The sequence below is a fragment of the Gymnoscopelus braueri genome (assembly GCF_963280865.1).
Source record: "Gymnoscopelus braueri genome assembly, chromosome: 13".
Taxonomy (NCBI): domain Eukaryota; kingdom Metazoa; phylum Chordata; class Actinopteri; order Myctophiformes; family Myctophidae; genus Gymnoscopelus; species Gymnoscopelus braueri.
The window spans coordinates 30,196,881-30,213,130 of record NC_137615.1 but is presented as its reverse complement, the minus strand read 5'-3'; the positions used below and the strand labels follow the sequence as shown (position 1 = coordinate 30,213,130).

Here is a 16,250-nt window from a genome sequence, read left to right as displayed (position 1 = left end):
GGTCTGTGATTGTGTACCTTTGTGTTCATTACAGAATTAACTAGCTAGCAGAGTGACACTGTATATAAAATCCCAAATGTAACGGTATCAGGACCATGTGGAATGTAGATAGTTGGTTCCTTGACATCGCAACGCACTGTGAACTTGTAGATCTGTACTATTTTAATGGCATTCTAAAAATAGAGACGCCAAGTTGAAGTTGTTTGAATCATTAAATAAAGTATGAATCGATAATGAAGCACATTTATTCTTAGTCTAGTGTCTGTGTTCTCTCTCTCGTTCTACCCTTCCCTTTGTTAGGACCACATTAAGAAGATGAAGAGGAGGGAGAATGCTGCTATTGCATACATTCGGAAGCTGGGTATCAGCAGTGCTCCAGTCAACAAACAGGACAAGGTTGGACGCATGCATATATGTTGGCAGCAGTGGTGCTGAGAATAATATGCGCCATACATCCTTCTTTAGATGAACACAGATACTTTCATATACAGTACTTTATTTTATTTTATCTGTACACACCCTACACACACTCACATGCACATTCACGTGTGTAGGCTTCTAGTTTAAGGGTGGGCACTAACAAAATATCCCATCAGCGCTGTGTCCAGCAAAACAAAATGCTATAAAACTAATTGGTGGATTTGTAGGTTTTCATTAGGCCCACCTTTATCAGCACCAGCTGGACACTTAACGCAAAGCCCTCACTTGTGATGCAGATAAACATTGATGTTTACCGTCCTCAAACTAGAGCCCATAGAAGTAATAGAAGCCAGACATATTTGTAAGCAGACTTGTCTTGTCTTACAGAGTCAGTTGCCATCTCCTGCAGTGGCAGTCAAGGTGGACCGGTATGTCTACTCTTACTTCTTTGTGAGAGTTTAGCCATCAAATCCCAAATGTTACCAATGCAAAATAGTTCAGGTTGTGAGAAAATGTTTTTATTATCTTACTTAAAGGAGCACTTAACCGATTTTCAACATTATCTTCATAATTATAATTATGTATATAATTCTTCAATTATATTATAACTAGTCCATAACCCGGTGAAGTGCGCAGGCAAAAGTATTTGCAAACTTTGGAAGACCCAGTTTGTTGCGGATTCATCCCATAGCTTGCGGGGCCATCCCACAGCTGGGCAGCCGTAACCATGGCGACATTCTTTTACATAAAAACGCTAATAAACAGCTGACAGTTGGGGAAATCGAAAAACTTGCTTCGCTGTTCCGTGCACATAGTAATGGTCAATGGCTGTGTGCAAATGCAGATCAATTGCTCCAGCCACTGAGGAGAACCGGGCAGAAGAGATTTTGGGCTCACCACCACAGAGCTTTGGTTAATTATTGGAGGATTGATCCTCCTCACGACATTATAATATGGTACCATTTCTCTCTACTCATTCTGTGTCTCAGAGGTGTGCTGTGGGCGAGTGTTGGTTGCTTCCAACCAAGTTCCGCTGAAAAGCCCCCTTGCCCCCTCCCTCGACACATCCCAGACCCGTACCCATCCTGCACTAAAAGGTAAACATTATTGGACTTCTTTAAGTCTCGAAGCAGTTACGCTATAATACGTGTCTTCTCAGAGGATGTTTAGACCAGTGGAGAAATAACTAGTCATTTCAAACACCAATGCCTGCTGCTTCAATGCGACAAGTGGGATAATTAACAAGGCTTATTGAAAACATTTAACTACATAGAAAAGTGTTTATGCTTTTGTCTTATAGAAGTCTGTGCCAAGTGTCTTGCCAATGCTAGAAATTGATCATTTATTGGAAGCAAGTGAATTGACAAGATGAAGATCTCAGTGCAAATCATAAATGGAAAAAGTCTGAAATGTTGCATTGTACTCCACATTGTAATTGCCCCCCCCCCCTCTGTCTGTCCCAGTTCAAGTTTCTTGCCATGCACATCGAGGAGTAGCTCAAGTGGGGGACACACATCACACAGGTGAGGAAAAAAGCTCAGCACAGACTATACTGGTTTTGTCGCCTGAAGAAGTTCGGAGCGACACCTATCCAGACTACAATATAATGTAATTCAGAGGCTGTTCGGTGCCACCATGTTTTGACTTCCCGAACTCATTTCGGCGTTCCGCAATGTTTCCTCATTCATTCAGCCCAGCTTCAAGTTCATTCTGTCGGCAGTGAAGCTAGGGAAAACTGTGGTAGTTTGGAAGAGACACTTAAGTCAACTTCCAGGAGGAACAAATACCTCTGAAATCTCTGTCTAGTGACCATTCATAAACACGACTTATCGCTAGAAAGGGAAAACTTCCATTTACCTCCGTCACAAATTCCCCACAGCGTGTCGCGGTCACAACCATCTGTTCCACTTCCTGTCAGCAGTAGCCTACTGCCGGCTGTATAGTGTTGCCTACACACTGCTTGGACAAAGGTTTTAAGCTGCCAAATGACCTGAACGAGCCATTTGAAATTACACACACACACACACACACACACACACACACACACACACACACACACACACACACACACACACACACACACACACACACACACACACACACACACACACACACACACACACACACACACACACACACACACACACACACTCTGGGGACAGAGGAGAGTGGAAAGCCGTTCCGACCACCGCGGAAGCGCACCAACATTGTTGAAGTGAAGCAGTTTGTATGCATATGTATTGAAATGCTAAAATGTCTTTCTGCGCTCTGGGTCTCCCAAGGGTGTCCCGTTCCCGTAGGGAGTGCGCATTTGAAAACAAAGAGGCTGTATGTAATATTAATCAATACTGAACAACTACGTGACATATTTATCGGCTAAAATGCGACAAACTGCGACACATGCAGTCCAACAAAGTTTCTCCATTTCTCCCGCTCGCCGGACTGTCTCCAGCCAGTGCGCACCGGCCAGCGAGAGCCAGATGTATCCGCTCTGAGGCTGTGAACATGAGCCACATTAGTATGAATTGACTTTTATAGACACTGTAGGAGCAAGTAAGGGTTAACAGCGCAGATGCTTCCCCGGACGTAATGGTAGAGACAGTAGATATAAAGAACATCAAGTATTGCAGAGATGAAGTAGAGAGGAGCAGCAAACATCTGGAAGGGTAGTCGCTAAAAGGCGAGAAGACAGCTGAACATTCCAAATTAGGGTGAGAGATTACGCTAATCGCTTTCCCAGGGTTGGGAAGGAGAGAGAGAGCAAGGGTTTGGATAAGGACAAGGACAAGTGAAAAGCTCATACTAGTATGAATGAAATGATAGCAGAAGTGGGGGTGAAACTAGGGGAGAGGTGAGTTTGATGTCAAGCGAAGCAGTCCAAAATGTCAAGGAGAGATTAGCCCAAAGATTAGATAATTATGTTTGTGTGCTTTCTGTGTTCCACTGAGTTAGGAAAATAACAACTGTTGTGTAATAATGACGCATGACCCCTCAGAGAAGTGGGGAGACAAGGATGTGCACCAAGTCAGGAAGGAGGGGGACATAGGGCCCCTGAAACGATATATAAGGGCCACGCAGAGGAGAGAGGAGAGAGATTTCGGACCACATAATAGCTGCTTATGCTGCCTGCTTATCTTCTGATGCTGTGAACTTTTCTTCTATAATAAACCTTTGTATGATGTAACTTTCACGACTGGACGTACGTTCTTATACCAACCCACCTGAAGTGATGATATAGGACCTCTATCCACAACAACACAAAGTAAAATCGAGTCTGGGACCCATCCCGAACCGATTTTATTTCGGCACTAAAAGGGTGGTATGCATCGGACTAAAGGCTCAAATATAGTCCCACAAAGTTTGGAGGAGGAGACTGGCGAGGGGCGGTGCCGTCGGTGCTCTGAAGGCAATAGAGCGTCGCAGTTCCCGCCCACTTCCTGTTTTTTTTGGTGCCGGAAGAAAACACTCAATGCATTTTTCCATTGACATTTCCAAAAATATTTATATCTATTAATTTAAGCCTCGAATCAAGCCATCACGAGATGACATGAATCATGACCATAAAACGTTTTTTTCTGTGATTTTATTTTATTTTATATTTAATTATATGATATACTATATTTAATAAATACCCTTTGTTTTGCCGTTTTCAACAAAAAAAAAATCACAGAATCAAACGTTTATGGTCATGATTCATGTCATGTCATGATGGCTTGATTCGAGGCTTAAATTAATAGATATAAATATTTTTGGAAATGTCAATGGAAAAATGCATTGAGTTTTTTCTTCCGGCACCAAAAAAAACAGGAAGTGGGCGGGAACTGCGACGCTCTATGGGCTTGATACAGCGGACACGTAGAAAGCACAGACAGCCCCACCCACCCACCACTCCCCCTCCAAACTTTGCGAGAGTATAGTCCCGGCCTGCTTGGCTGTTCCTTTTAATTGATTTGACTGTGTGATAGCCTACCTCTGCTGCCGGCTCAAAGTTGCTCTTTAATGTCAGCTGTCAGATTAAGTTTGCGGTATAGACTACTGCTGTAAGATTTTAATGCGTGTGATATTTATATCATCAGGTCAGAGGATGACACCATGAGCATGGAGTTACATGGTAAGGGCCCGGCCTCTTTGGGTCTATATACTCTATGTGTATTTTGTTTGTGGACACAAGTATTGTTAGGCACACAGTATATTCCTGATTTAACCACATTTCTTGTCAGTGAACAGTATATCTAATGGCTCATTTCTTTCAGACAAGACACACAGAAAGAGCCTAGAAGACAACGGAGAGCTCTTATATACATTGGTGAACTCAATCACTCATTCATACTACATTCACTCTTTGATCACTCTTTCAAAAAAGTGTACTGTGGGTTACAGCAAGAGACTGCAATGACTGAACTTTGTGTTGCTACTCCACCCAGGAAAACAGAAAAGAATCAATGCAAGCAATGCAAGCAGATACTGAAGGTAAGGTGTCTTTGTATATCCAACACTGCCAACTGAATGCTTAAAGGGTGATGAAATACTAGGCTGATTTTGTTGTCTGTTAAGTTTTCCAGTTTGCGTTATCGCAGATTAAAAACACAGAGTCATAGTGTCGGGAGCTTTGTCAGAGTACCCGTGCCCATATATGGATATCTCTGTATCTGGCAGTCCTTGTCCATTTAATGCCCATATATGGAGATCCCTAATGTCATCAGTATAATGGTCATACCATGTATTGGCATGCCCATATATGGGCAATCCAGGGTACGAGCTCAGTGGCCTTGTGGTTAGGAGTGTCCGCCCTGAGACTGGTAGGTCGGGGTTTGATCCCCGGCCAGGTCAAAGACTAAAGATGGGACCCAATGCCTCCCTGCTTGCCACTCAGCATCAAAGATTGGATTGGGGGTAAGTCCCTGCGACATACTAGTCGCAGGGATCTGTGGCTCAAGCCAACTAGATCTGTATAAGAGCATATCAGGTTTGTTTATGGTTATGTCTGAGTCATAGTGACATGCCTATATATGGGCGTATCGGGTTTGTTTATGGTTATGTCAGAGTGACGTGGCCGTGGTCCGATTTTAATATATTTAGGATGACAGGCTGCAAGATTACTGTGATGTGATGTGATGTAAGCAACACAGCTACAACTAATACAATGAATACTGTCTGTGCTAGATTTAGGTGTGTCACTGACAATTGACGGCCCATTATTCTGCCCCATTATAACTAACCCTGGGCAGTGGCACACCTAAATCCAACACTCCTATTATTATTTGTATTAGTTTCAGCTGCGTTGTTTACTAGCCTGACATTTTGTTTGACTTTACTTGAAAAAAACACCTAAGTTTCATGTATGTGTACTTTTAGAAAAAAAAAATCTTAACTGGTGTCTCAAAGAACATTCCCTGGGCAATATGTTCTTGATCCTTGCATTCATTACAGCTGATTGATGAATTCATTAATCAATGAATTGAATCTTATTCTACTGTTGCATGCCAGTTGCTCTAGTCTAGACAAGAGCCATACCTGTCTAAAGGGAGGGAAAGTGCAGACCTACGCCATCTGCTGGTTGTGTTAAACAAATGAGTCACTATTCATTTCCCCATAGGGATGCATCCTATTATGCATAAAAAAATCAGTTAAAGCATGAACTTTCATGAAGCAGTAATTTTTGTACGCATAGTTTAAGCACATGAGCTATGAATAAGAGACAATTGCAGTATATTTTGCAGCAGCATGTGACTGTTTGTTTTAGAAGTTTTATACAGATTTTTAAATGTCAGCCTGTAGTCCATTGCGGAAAAATGTAACTCTAATAAATAGTTTATTATGATATCCAAAATATCAGATGATATCTACAGTAGATGATATCGAGTCTCACCTCACAATATGATATTAGCCCTACATGTGCTAAGTAAAATGCCTGCAGACCCCCCCTGCCCCCCCCACACACACACACACATTACTATTCTCTGTTGCTTAAATAATTAAAAAAAGATGTCATTGGATTGCCAAATGTGATTAAAAGCCTATCCTATGGAGATATAAGTACTTGTAATTGTATAACCACAGGTATCAATGCATTATTATTTACTGTTAAACAGCAGCTTAGCTACAATTATAGATTGGAACCGCAAACTCTAATTGGGTCTTGTTATTATACAGCAATCAAAAGGTGCTAATTTGGTGCAGGTACCAAAGAAGAAGCAGTCTTATTAATGGTTCCCTGTAAAATACAGAAGAACAATATGTGTTAACAAGTTATCTGTGGTTTGTGAACCTGTGTATAGCCAGTCACAGTGGATTCCTTTTCAGGGCACCTTATACTGTACATAAAACATGCACTCAAATAAAGTGGCATGCCCAAAAATATTGTAATGCTATTTTTGAACTATTTATTAATTTATTTATTCATTGAATTTAAAAAACTTTTAAAATTATAATGACATGTCCAAAATATGGATGCCAGGTTGAAAGTGGTCTGCCTGTGGGTTTTATAAATATTTAGTTAGTTTCCACCCGAAAATCTATCATAATCCGACCATAGAACATAATTGTAAGCAGTGTTTACATAATAAAGTCACGTCTGTTAAATGGATTATAAAAGCTTTATACGATCTCTTTCAAAGGGGAATGAAATGTATTTTGTTATGATCAAGGCAATCTGGGAACCCATTTGGTAAAAGAAATGGAAGAAAAGATTTGTTTTAGCAGAATCGGTCTTGAGAGATTACGATCAATGTGGTTCCATGAGGCATTTCTTGCACTTAATTGGGCTTATGTAATGATCTATGTGATCAAATTAGCCTTTCTGTTTACATTTGTTGTGATGTTATTGTTCCTCTTGGATGGAGAACTACAGTATGCATGTCAAGACATAACATCACTGTTATATAATAATTGACACATTTTCCTCTCTCCTGTTTACCAAAGCCATGAAGACCATCATACGTAAAATGAAGGAAGAGCCTCTCTCACCTACACGACAGTCCACCCTTTCTGATACTCCCCATTCTCTGCAGAGCAATGTAGGACCCCTTCAGTATTCAAAGTGACATGTGATAAACACATAGAAATGACATGTTTGTGTATGTTGTATGTACATAAGCTAACGCATACCTCCAAAATGTACCAAAAATAAAGATGGATTAATTCCTGAGGGGAATTTGGCTAGCTAACTAGCAAACTCATAAAAAAATCACACCCTGTGTGAAGTGGGCGGTGTCTTGCTAGCTAATCACAATACTGAATGGAGTCGATCAATCATGTACAAAGGATAAATACATTTATTGAAACACTCTTTATGATGGACAAAACCATAACTTGAAAAAAACCAAATTTTGTTTTTTTCAAGTTATGGTTGCTTATATAGGGCTATGCACATGTGTCATGTGACACTGGCCAATCACAGTCCTGAATAGGCTGTGATTGGCCAATCACAGCGCAGGATAATTGTACTAATTTCCTGGGCCCAGATCACAGCGCAGGAAAATGTACATTTTTCCAAATCTCACTTATAGGGGCGGTTTCACCGCCCAAAAATAGAAAATGTGCTCCTCGGAGCACAAGTCTCCGCCAGCAGACCTGTGCTATTTTAATCAAATGAAATGAAAATTTTCCACAAATTGTGATGTCACGTGAAACTGACCAATGTTAGGTGTTCTCAGAGGGACACACACACGCACGGACGGACGGGTGATTTGTACTGGAAGGTACTGTTCCAATCAAGACTGATTGATCCTGTCTTACCTCACTTCAAAAAATATAAATGGCTTTTTGAAGTGACACACCTATTTATAGGATTTTATTTCGTCATGCGTCCCTCTAGCCAATCAAAGGCATTGGTGTCAACATATTGACACGTGTCACGTGGAGCTTGACCAATGTTAGCTTGGCTAGGAGGGAGGTGAACACACAGCGGGACGAAGCGAAAACATACTCTCCGCCTCCGGCGGAGACAAAAACTAGTTGTTTCGCCTATAGTATTATTATTCTATTTTGAAGTTCACACCATCTATAGGGCAGCTGTTATTGTTTACAGCCTGTCCATCTTCAAAGCTTGATTTATACTCCTTTGAAGACAGTGTCCCTCACCGGTGTCACTCGTTCCCATTGTACAATGAAGTATAAAATCAACATCTATTAAGAACTAAATGGGACCATACTGTATATGAACTACTACATTGTTTAGTTAAGGAGAGAGGAGTGTCAAGGGAAAAATGGTAGCCTATACCCGTGATGTCATGCTGAGGACACAATCTTGCCATCATGCAGTGCATATCTATTGTTAATTAAAACCAAGAAAACCATGAAAACAATCCTCCTTTAAAGCTGCGTGTAGGATTATCTCCTTAATGTATTGTTGTAGAATCAAATATTTTATATGTTTTCATTGTCGATTAACTGTAGATATTTTGTAGTGGCAGCTTCTTGTCACTATATCACATTAAGCTTAACTCACAGAGTTCCATTCTTTGGTTTGTTGTTAGTTTCAGAATTGGATAAAGAAAGAAAACGTGTCTCCAGGGCATTCACCAAACCATGAGAAGATGCAGGTTGAGGACGAAGAACACAAACCTCTCTGGACTCAAGACATAGAATCACAGATGGTACTAATATTCACGCACGCACGCACGCACGCACGCACGCACGCACGCACGCACGCACGCACGCACGCACGCACGCACGCACGCACGCACGCACGCACGCACGCACGCACATGCACATGCACATGCACATGCACATGCACATGCACATGCACATAAAACAACACGCAAATAAATGACGACAGTGCAGATTACAACTCCCAAAGCTACTGAGTCGAGTCATAGTACACACGCTATCATCATCGACAGTAACTCTAAACGAGTATGATTGGCCTGCGTAGGGTCATCTATTTGTGGGTCCTGAGATGACTGTAGAGGCCGATCGATGACCCACATATTTTGGTGCAGTGGGAAAAGTGGTGCACGCACGCACGCACGCACGCACGCACGCACGCACGCACGCACGCACGCACGCACGCACGCACGCACGCACGCACGCACGCACGCACGCACGCACGCACGCACGCACGCACGCACGCACGCACTATAAACTAATGCGCATGTGTGTGTGTCTCTCCCTCTCTACCTGTCTATGGTGCAAATGCACAAATGCGTGCATACATGTTGTGTGATAGAAACAGAAAATATGAAAACATTTTTCGGGAATTGAGTTCCCTGGTGGAATGGCAGTGTGCACAAGACATTTAACATTGATCGGTATAGTAGTTTATGACATTAGCGACGGACACACACACACATACACACTCACTCACTCACTCACTCACTCACTCACTCACTCACTCACACCAACACATTCATTTTTTTTAAATTATGTATGCAGAGTTACACACACAAAATAATCCATGCAAATAGCTAACATTTCTAATTCATATTTCTTACCCTGAGCCTCATCCTTTCCCAGGATTACTGCAACTACCCCCCTTTCCCGATCACACCGTTTCCATTGGTTCTGAATTGGGAGGCAGCTTCCTACAACATCCCCCAGGCACCAACTATAAAGGCGTCCATATTGAAAGATCCCCCTGGCCTCAACATTGACTGGAACATCGAGGAGAAGGACGCACTCACTATAGAGAGCTACAGGTATTAACAGAGACATAGTTGCCCTGTCATTAAGGATCTCTTTGAAGGTGAAACCAATTAAGGTTCAACCAATGAAATAATCAAAAAAATAGAACGTATTGTTTATAAAACTTAAGGACTTGATTGCAACTCTTATTCGTATAAGGCCACATTTTATTGTCAACCTGCGCCCTATTGTCTTAGTAGTTTCAAGCATGCCGGTTTAGTATGATGAAAGATGAAGCGCAGTGTTGCACTTCATTTTGTTGGCACAATTTAGAAATGTGAAAACAAATCAGTCCGCTCTATACACGAGCAGTGAGTCTCTCCTCTCTGCTTGTTGCGTCTGTATTCCTTTGTGTAGCCAACAGATCCCAGAGATCTAAAAATAGGGACCAGGTCGATACAAAATATTCCCCTTTGAAGTTCTTTCCCTTTTACTCTTCTTCTCTACCATCCTACTGTATGTTTAAGATGCTTTTTACATCTCTTGTCCTTCTTCTCCCTCCTCCTCCCCGTCATCATCACTTCTATCTTATCTTTTGATGTTTCTTCTCTCTCCTCTCTCCTTGCTGCAGTGTCTTCAGGACAGTAGAGGATGCTAAGGGCAGCGGTGTCTTCAAGGAATGGGAAAAAGTGAACGAGGTGGAAGCTAGAGATGTGCCACGTATAGGGCCCATGTATCTTAGTGAAACTAAACTCTTAACATGGAGATCTGACTACAAGGTTTGTTTTGCTGTGGTTGGTAAAGACAAGTTTGGACGCTACGGACCGTACAGCAACATTATATCCGAAACACACCCGGCTCCCTAACTACGTACATCTCTCTGTCTGTCTGTCTGTCTGTCTGTCTGTCTGTCTGTCTGTCTGTCTGTCTGTCTGTCTGTCTGTCTGTCTGTCTGTCTGTCTGTCTGTCTGTCTGTCTGTCTGTCTGTCTGTCTGTCTGTCTGTCTCTTTCTTTCTTGGCAGTTTAGAGAAACACATGAATTTACCCAATAAACAAGCTTTTGTCTGTTGGCTTAAAAGGACCACTTCACCCATTTTCAACCTATCTTCATTATAATTGGTCCTAACACTCACTAATGCTCATTATAATATGTTACCATTTTCTGTCTACTCTGTCAGAGGAGGGCTGTGGACAGTTCTGAAACCCGCCTACCAGTGACATCATCGGTAGGCAGGTTTGGTCATTTCAGACAAGATTTCAAATTCTTTATTTTATTTTGTATTAATCCAAGAACAATGGCTTCTATAATAGCATGCCAACTTTCCAGGAATAGAAAGCCTGCCGTTTCTATTAGCTTGGATTCCCCATTGATGATGTCACTGGTAGGTGGGTTTCTGAAATGTCCACAGCCCTCCTCTGAGACGGAGTGAGTATACAAAATTGGAACCGACTTATAATGAGCATCAGTGAGGACCAATTATGAAGATATGTTGAAAATAGGTTAGCATTTATTTGGTAAGATTAATTCACATGAATGTAAACATATGTTTGAGTACATCCATACAGAACGTCAATATAACGCAGCGATAAAGCCACATGATTATTTTTCTAATCTAGGTCGATTTTTCACAGTGAATAAAATGATCCACTTGTATAAATGAGGCATCACCAAATTAATAGTTTGATGAGTAATATTTGCAGACATATTTTCGTATCATTTATTCATATTGCTCCTGCCGTGTAAGAACCACTAGTCAGTTTAATTGTTTATGTACTACTGTACTTGTTCTATTAGCCTTTGTTACGTGTATTGTTATGGGGGGCACGTGTATGTGCTTGTTTTTCTCCCTGCTGCTCTCTGCCCTCTGCCAGGCTGTCACTCATTCCCAGGTCCAGCCCATTCACTCAACATTCGCTCAGCTCCATAACAACTCCGCCTCTCCCCACCGGTTGATCCTCCCCTCATCGGTCCACCAATCATCTCCAGCCATCACCATATATAAACCACCTGTGATGATAAAGAGTTTTCTCTTTTCCCACTGCCATACTTCCACCAGTCCGTTTGTCTACTCAGTCATAACCAATTAACTTTTAGTCTTGTAAGACTTGTTGATTCTGCCAAACGTTATTACAGGGAAGGGTAGATTCTGTACATTTCCCCACCCGTAGGTGACTATTTGTTATTTCACACTATGATAGAGGTCAGTGCCACAGGTTGTATTTTCTGTTTGTAGTTGGTGGTTTCTCTCTTAGGTTAGCTCTTTAAGTTATTTACATTAGTTTTGTTAACCTTAGTTATTTTGAATAAACAAACTCTCAGTTCACTCAACCATCTGTCCGTTTCAATTCTGTCATTTGGGTATGTTTTAAAGTCCCTCCTTCCTAGACCACCAACTGGGATGTAACATCCTTTTATGCAATCTTAATCTGCTACAGTGTAGTAATGGGTCCCAATCTTTGATTTAATAGTTTCTTAACACCAACTTCATGTTGAACCAAGTTGTTCAATAAGTCTTGGACAAAGTTTGATCCTTTCTGTCTTTACTTTTAATGCTCCTGTTGTAACCTTTGTTCACTCAAATTACAATACTGTAAAGGCTTATTGATCTCACATCACATGGTCTCCTTTTATAAATGATAAATAATAATAATGTATTTCAGTTGTATTGCACTCTTCATTCACAAGGAAGCTCAGAGTGCAAAAGCTTAAAAACGGGTTTAAAAAATAGTGTCAAGCACAAAAGTATATTCCTCACAGTAACTACACAAAATGTAACACAGGCCTTCCTAAATAGAAATAGGCCTGTCTTAAAAGAGTCCAGGGTCTGCGGTGCCCTTAAGTCGCTTGGAAGGCTGTTCCACAGGCATGGTGCAGCCAAGCATGAGTTACTGTATGTAGAGTATCTGATGTTCACGTGACAGGCTTGGTCTATCTGTACGTGTATGTACATGTCTGTAGAGAGAGATGCACATATGACCTTGTGCCTGTCTCGACTGTCGTGCCAGGGGGCGGGGACTGTCCTTTCTATGAACTTTCTACGTATGGGCCTCATTACAATGATTAGTACTGTTAATATGTAATGTAGACTGTGCCACCCCACCACCTGCCAGCAAAATAAATCATGTTCTACAATGTTGTCAAAAACTGTCATAGTTGACACAAAAGTCCTACTATGCCATTTCCTCAAACGCCTGAGTCTTAAAAAAACATAAAAAAAACATACTGTACAAAAAGTCAATATTATGTCATCAAAAAATATATTGTACTATGCCATCATTCTGCAACATCAGGCATGTCCAACTGGAAATACTGCATACATGGAATGACCTCTAGTGGCTATGATGGTTTACTGCGTTCAATTCAGTCTGAGGATTTTTGGTAGCTGCCAAGCAAGCTATAGCTAATTTCAGCTTTCTATTAATGATTTCACAAACTGAGCCGCATGGCCATTACAAAAGAGGGAGATTCACTCAACCAAATCAATTAACAATTTATTTAAAATAATGACACAAGAGGAGAACTTAAACCAACAGTAGCATGTGTAGTCAATATGATCAGCAGTGTAAGTAAATGCACAAGTGGAAAGATGTGTGAGTGCAATGTTGTGTGGTGTGCTGCAACACAAGCCAAACGTCTTAACCAAAGCTACAATTATGGCCTTTTATTTATTATTTAAACTATTCACTGTATATTAACAACACTAAAGGAAAAAAAAAATCATCTCAGACTTACGCACATGATATTCTGACATTCTTTGATTCTGAGTATGTATGATGAATGGCATATAGCTATAACTCTGGAATAAACTACAACATTTGGCAGGGAATTGCAGAATAACTTGGCAATCCTAGTGGTGGGTATTTTATCTAATGATATAAGCAACAGGCTGCCGTGCTTTAATTAGCCATACCCAACTATTAATACATTATCTTGTGTTTTGTAGTGGAGAAAGTGAAGAATTTGGCAAAACCTCAGACACTCTGATTATGTAACAGTGTTTTACTTTTACAAAATCAAGTGAATTGAAATTAATCTGTATTTTCTATCTTTTTACAAATGTGGTAATTCCCATTATTACTACATAGGCCTACTGTAATTACACAATATAGAAAGCCAAGTATAAGCATTTTGCATAGACATTGATTTTGTAGCAAACTCATCACTGGAGCTCACCATTTTGAAATAATATACAGTATGCCATAACATTATTGTCTCCGCCAGGCCGAAAGGTATGGCGAGAGAGTATGTTTTGCCCCCTGTGAACAGCTAATCTCCGGCACCGTTGGCTTGATCACAGCGAAACTGTGCACACACACTCCCTGGATGCCAATTCAGAACCTCTGCCTCAAATGTTTCACATGGGCCTGTTATAGCGCCACCAGGAGGCCGATTTGTGCAAAACATATTTTTTGACAGTACTCCTACAGATTTTGTCCAAAAAACACGCAAATCGGTACACAGTATCTCTATAGTCATTAAACCAAACGGGTCTTTCAGATTTCTCAATTTCCATCCTGATTGGCTAAAAATGGCTTCCAAAGTTTGCAGGAGTGCTCCATTTTGAACAAAATGCCTCAAATCATGAACACAGCATGCAATTTCCTTGAAATTTTGCACGCATATTTCCACTATGCCGGGGAAAAAATGGCACTTGAAAATGTTCAAATCAGCCTCATGGTGGTGCTATAACAGGCCGATTCGTGTTTTTACCTATAACTGCACCGATCTGTGTAAAACTTTGTAAGCGCACTCCCTAGAGGTCAAGGAAAAACCTTAGCCCTGCATTTTTCACATCTGCCTTTTATAGCGCCACCAGGAGGCCGACTTATGTAAAACACATGTTTTGCTACTATACCTAAATATTTTATGCACATTTCACTTAAATCGGTACACATGATCTCTATAGTCATGTGATCAAGACGAATGTGTTTGATTTTTCATATTCCATCCTGATTGCCTAAGATTGACATCTAAAGTTTGCAGTAGTGGCCGCAAATCATGAACGCAGCATCCGATTGCGGTCAAACTTTGCACGCACAATCACACTATGTTGATGAGCAAATGCCACCCTTTTAACATTGGCCTGTTATAGCGCCACCAGCAGGTCTAATTTAGTTTAGCAAAAAAATTTTTTTGAACAAAATGCCTCAAATCATGAATGCAGTGTCCGATTGCCGTGCAAGGCCTAAGAAGAAATGGCACCCTTTTCACATTGGCCTATTATAGCGGGAGGCCAGGAGGCCACAATAACCTACCTGACCTGGCGGAGACCTGTGCTCCGAGGAGCACTTTTTCTTGTTGCAGTTCTTTTCCTGTGAGAAGGGTTAGATTTTTCCGGATGACTCTGACCATTGCACACCAAATTGGATGCGTTTTTGCGGAAATAAAATAAAGAAAAATGCACCAGACTTTTTGTGTAAAGGCCTTTTGTTAGGACCAGTTTATAATATCTGTGTACAGAGATATATATTATAATGTGTGTATATAAGTTCTTTCTTTGATTTGTATTCATTTAATTGAATTCCTGCAATGTATTAATCCAATGTGTAATATGTCTGACAGTCCTTATCAGCTAGTAGAATTCCACTCCACTGTCTCCTCCTTTCTCCTGTCTTTTGATAATAAAGTGCTTGGCAGAGGGGAGGATGCGCCATTGTAAGTTGGGATCGTGTCCAGTGAGATACATGGTCGTTTACAATCCTCGTACGAGTAAAAGAGATCTCGTGTGTCACGTGTCTTTCTTTATCTGTGTGTGATCAAACAGCAAGGGGGTTTAAGATAACGATCAAGAACCTATCATTTCACTGGTCCTTCGTGTCGGATTTCTACGTCGTTTTTGGAAGAGGAGAAGAGGACGCATCGCAAGTCTATCGATAGCCAGAGATCCAAGAGGGTCCTGCAAGCCCTGGGGTGTAAAGTCGCACCAGGCCGGTGTTCACCAGTCCGAAATCTTCTCTTCGACGAACGACTGCCGAAATCTGAACGTGATCACACGCCTATAAGAAACATGTAAGTGGTCCTGGTGTGGACATATTGTTGTTATTACGAAGGTGTAATATTGACAAGTGTGTTGTAGTTGTGCATAGATAAGCAACTACAGTTATAGTTGTGTTGTAGTGGCGAAAGCCACTGCATTTTATTAGCTGCAAGAGTATACTGGTACAAGTTGAGTGTGTGTTTGTCACGGTGGTTGAAAGCCAGTGGGTCTGACAGCCCCCTCCGGGGAAATCTAGTCGTGTAAACTGCTTTGTCTATATTTATTCTA

The 16,250-nt window shown here is 41.2% G+C and overlaps 1 protein-coding gene across 2 annotated transcripts in view; it reads left to right on the top strand.

Moving 5' to 3' along the window:
• The window catches only part of LOC308097971 (uncharacterized protein), a 16,858-nt gene extending 4,553 nt beyond the window's left edge, over nucleotides 1-12,305 (top strand). The window contains exons 5-16 of one of the 2 annotated variants that reach the window (XM_080446159.1): nucleotide 1; nucleotides 301-396; nucleotides 808-848; nucleotides 1,410-1,517; nucleotides 1,884-1,943; nucleotides 4,497-4,531; nucleotides 4,674-4,726; nucleotides 4,845-4,890; nucleotides 7,342-7,436; nucleotides 8,898-9,017; nucleotides 9,877-10,058; nucleotides 10,616-12,305. The exon at nucleotide 1 is cut by the window's left edge and continues 83 nt beyond it. In XM_080446159.1, coding sequence (XP_080302285.1) covers nucleotide 1; nucleotides 301-396; nucleotides 808-848; nucleotides 1,410-1,517; nucleotides 1,884-1,943; nucleotides 4,497-4,531; nucleotides 4,674-4,726; nucleotides 4,845-4,890; nucleotides 7,342-7,436; nucleotides 8,898-9,017; nucleotides 9,877-10,058; nucleotides 10,616-10,850 — 1,072 coding nt within the window. In that variant the 3' untranslated portion in view covers nucleotides 10,851-12,305. The remainder of the gene's footprint in view (nucleotides 2-300; nucleotides 397-807; nucleotides 849-1,409; nucleotides 1,518-1,883; nucleotides 1,944-4,496; nucleotides 4,532-4,673; nucleotides 4,727-4,844; nucleotides 4,891-7,341; nucleotides 7,437-8,897; nucleotides 9,018-9,876; nucleotides 10,059-10,615) is intronic. The other variant, XM_080446160.1, reaches the window with a different exon arrangement.
• The last annotated feature ends 3,945 nt before the right edge of the window (nucleotides 12,306-16,250 follow it).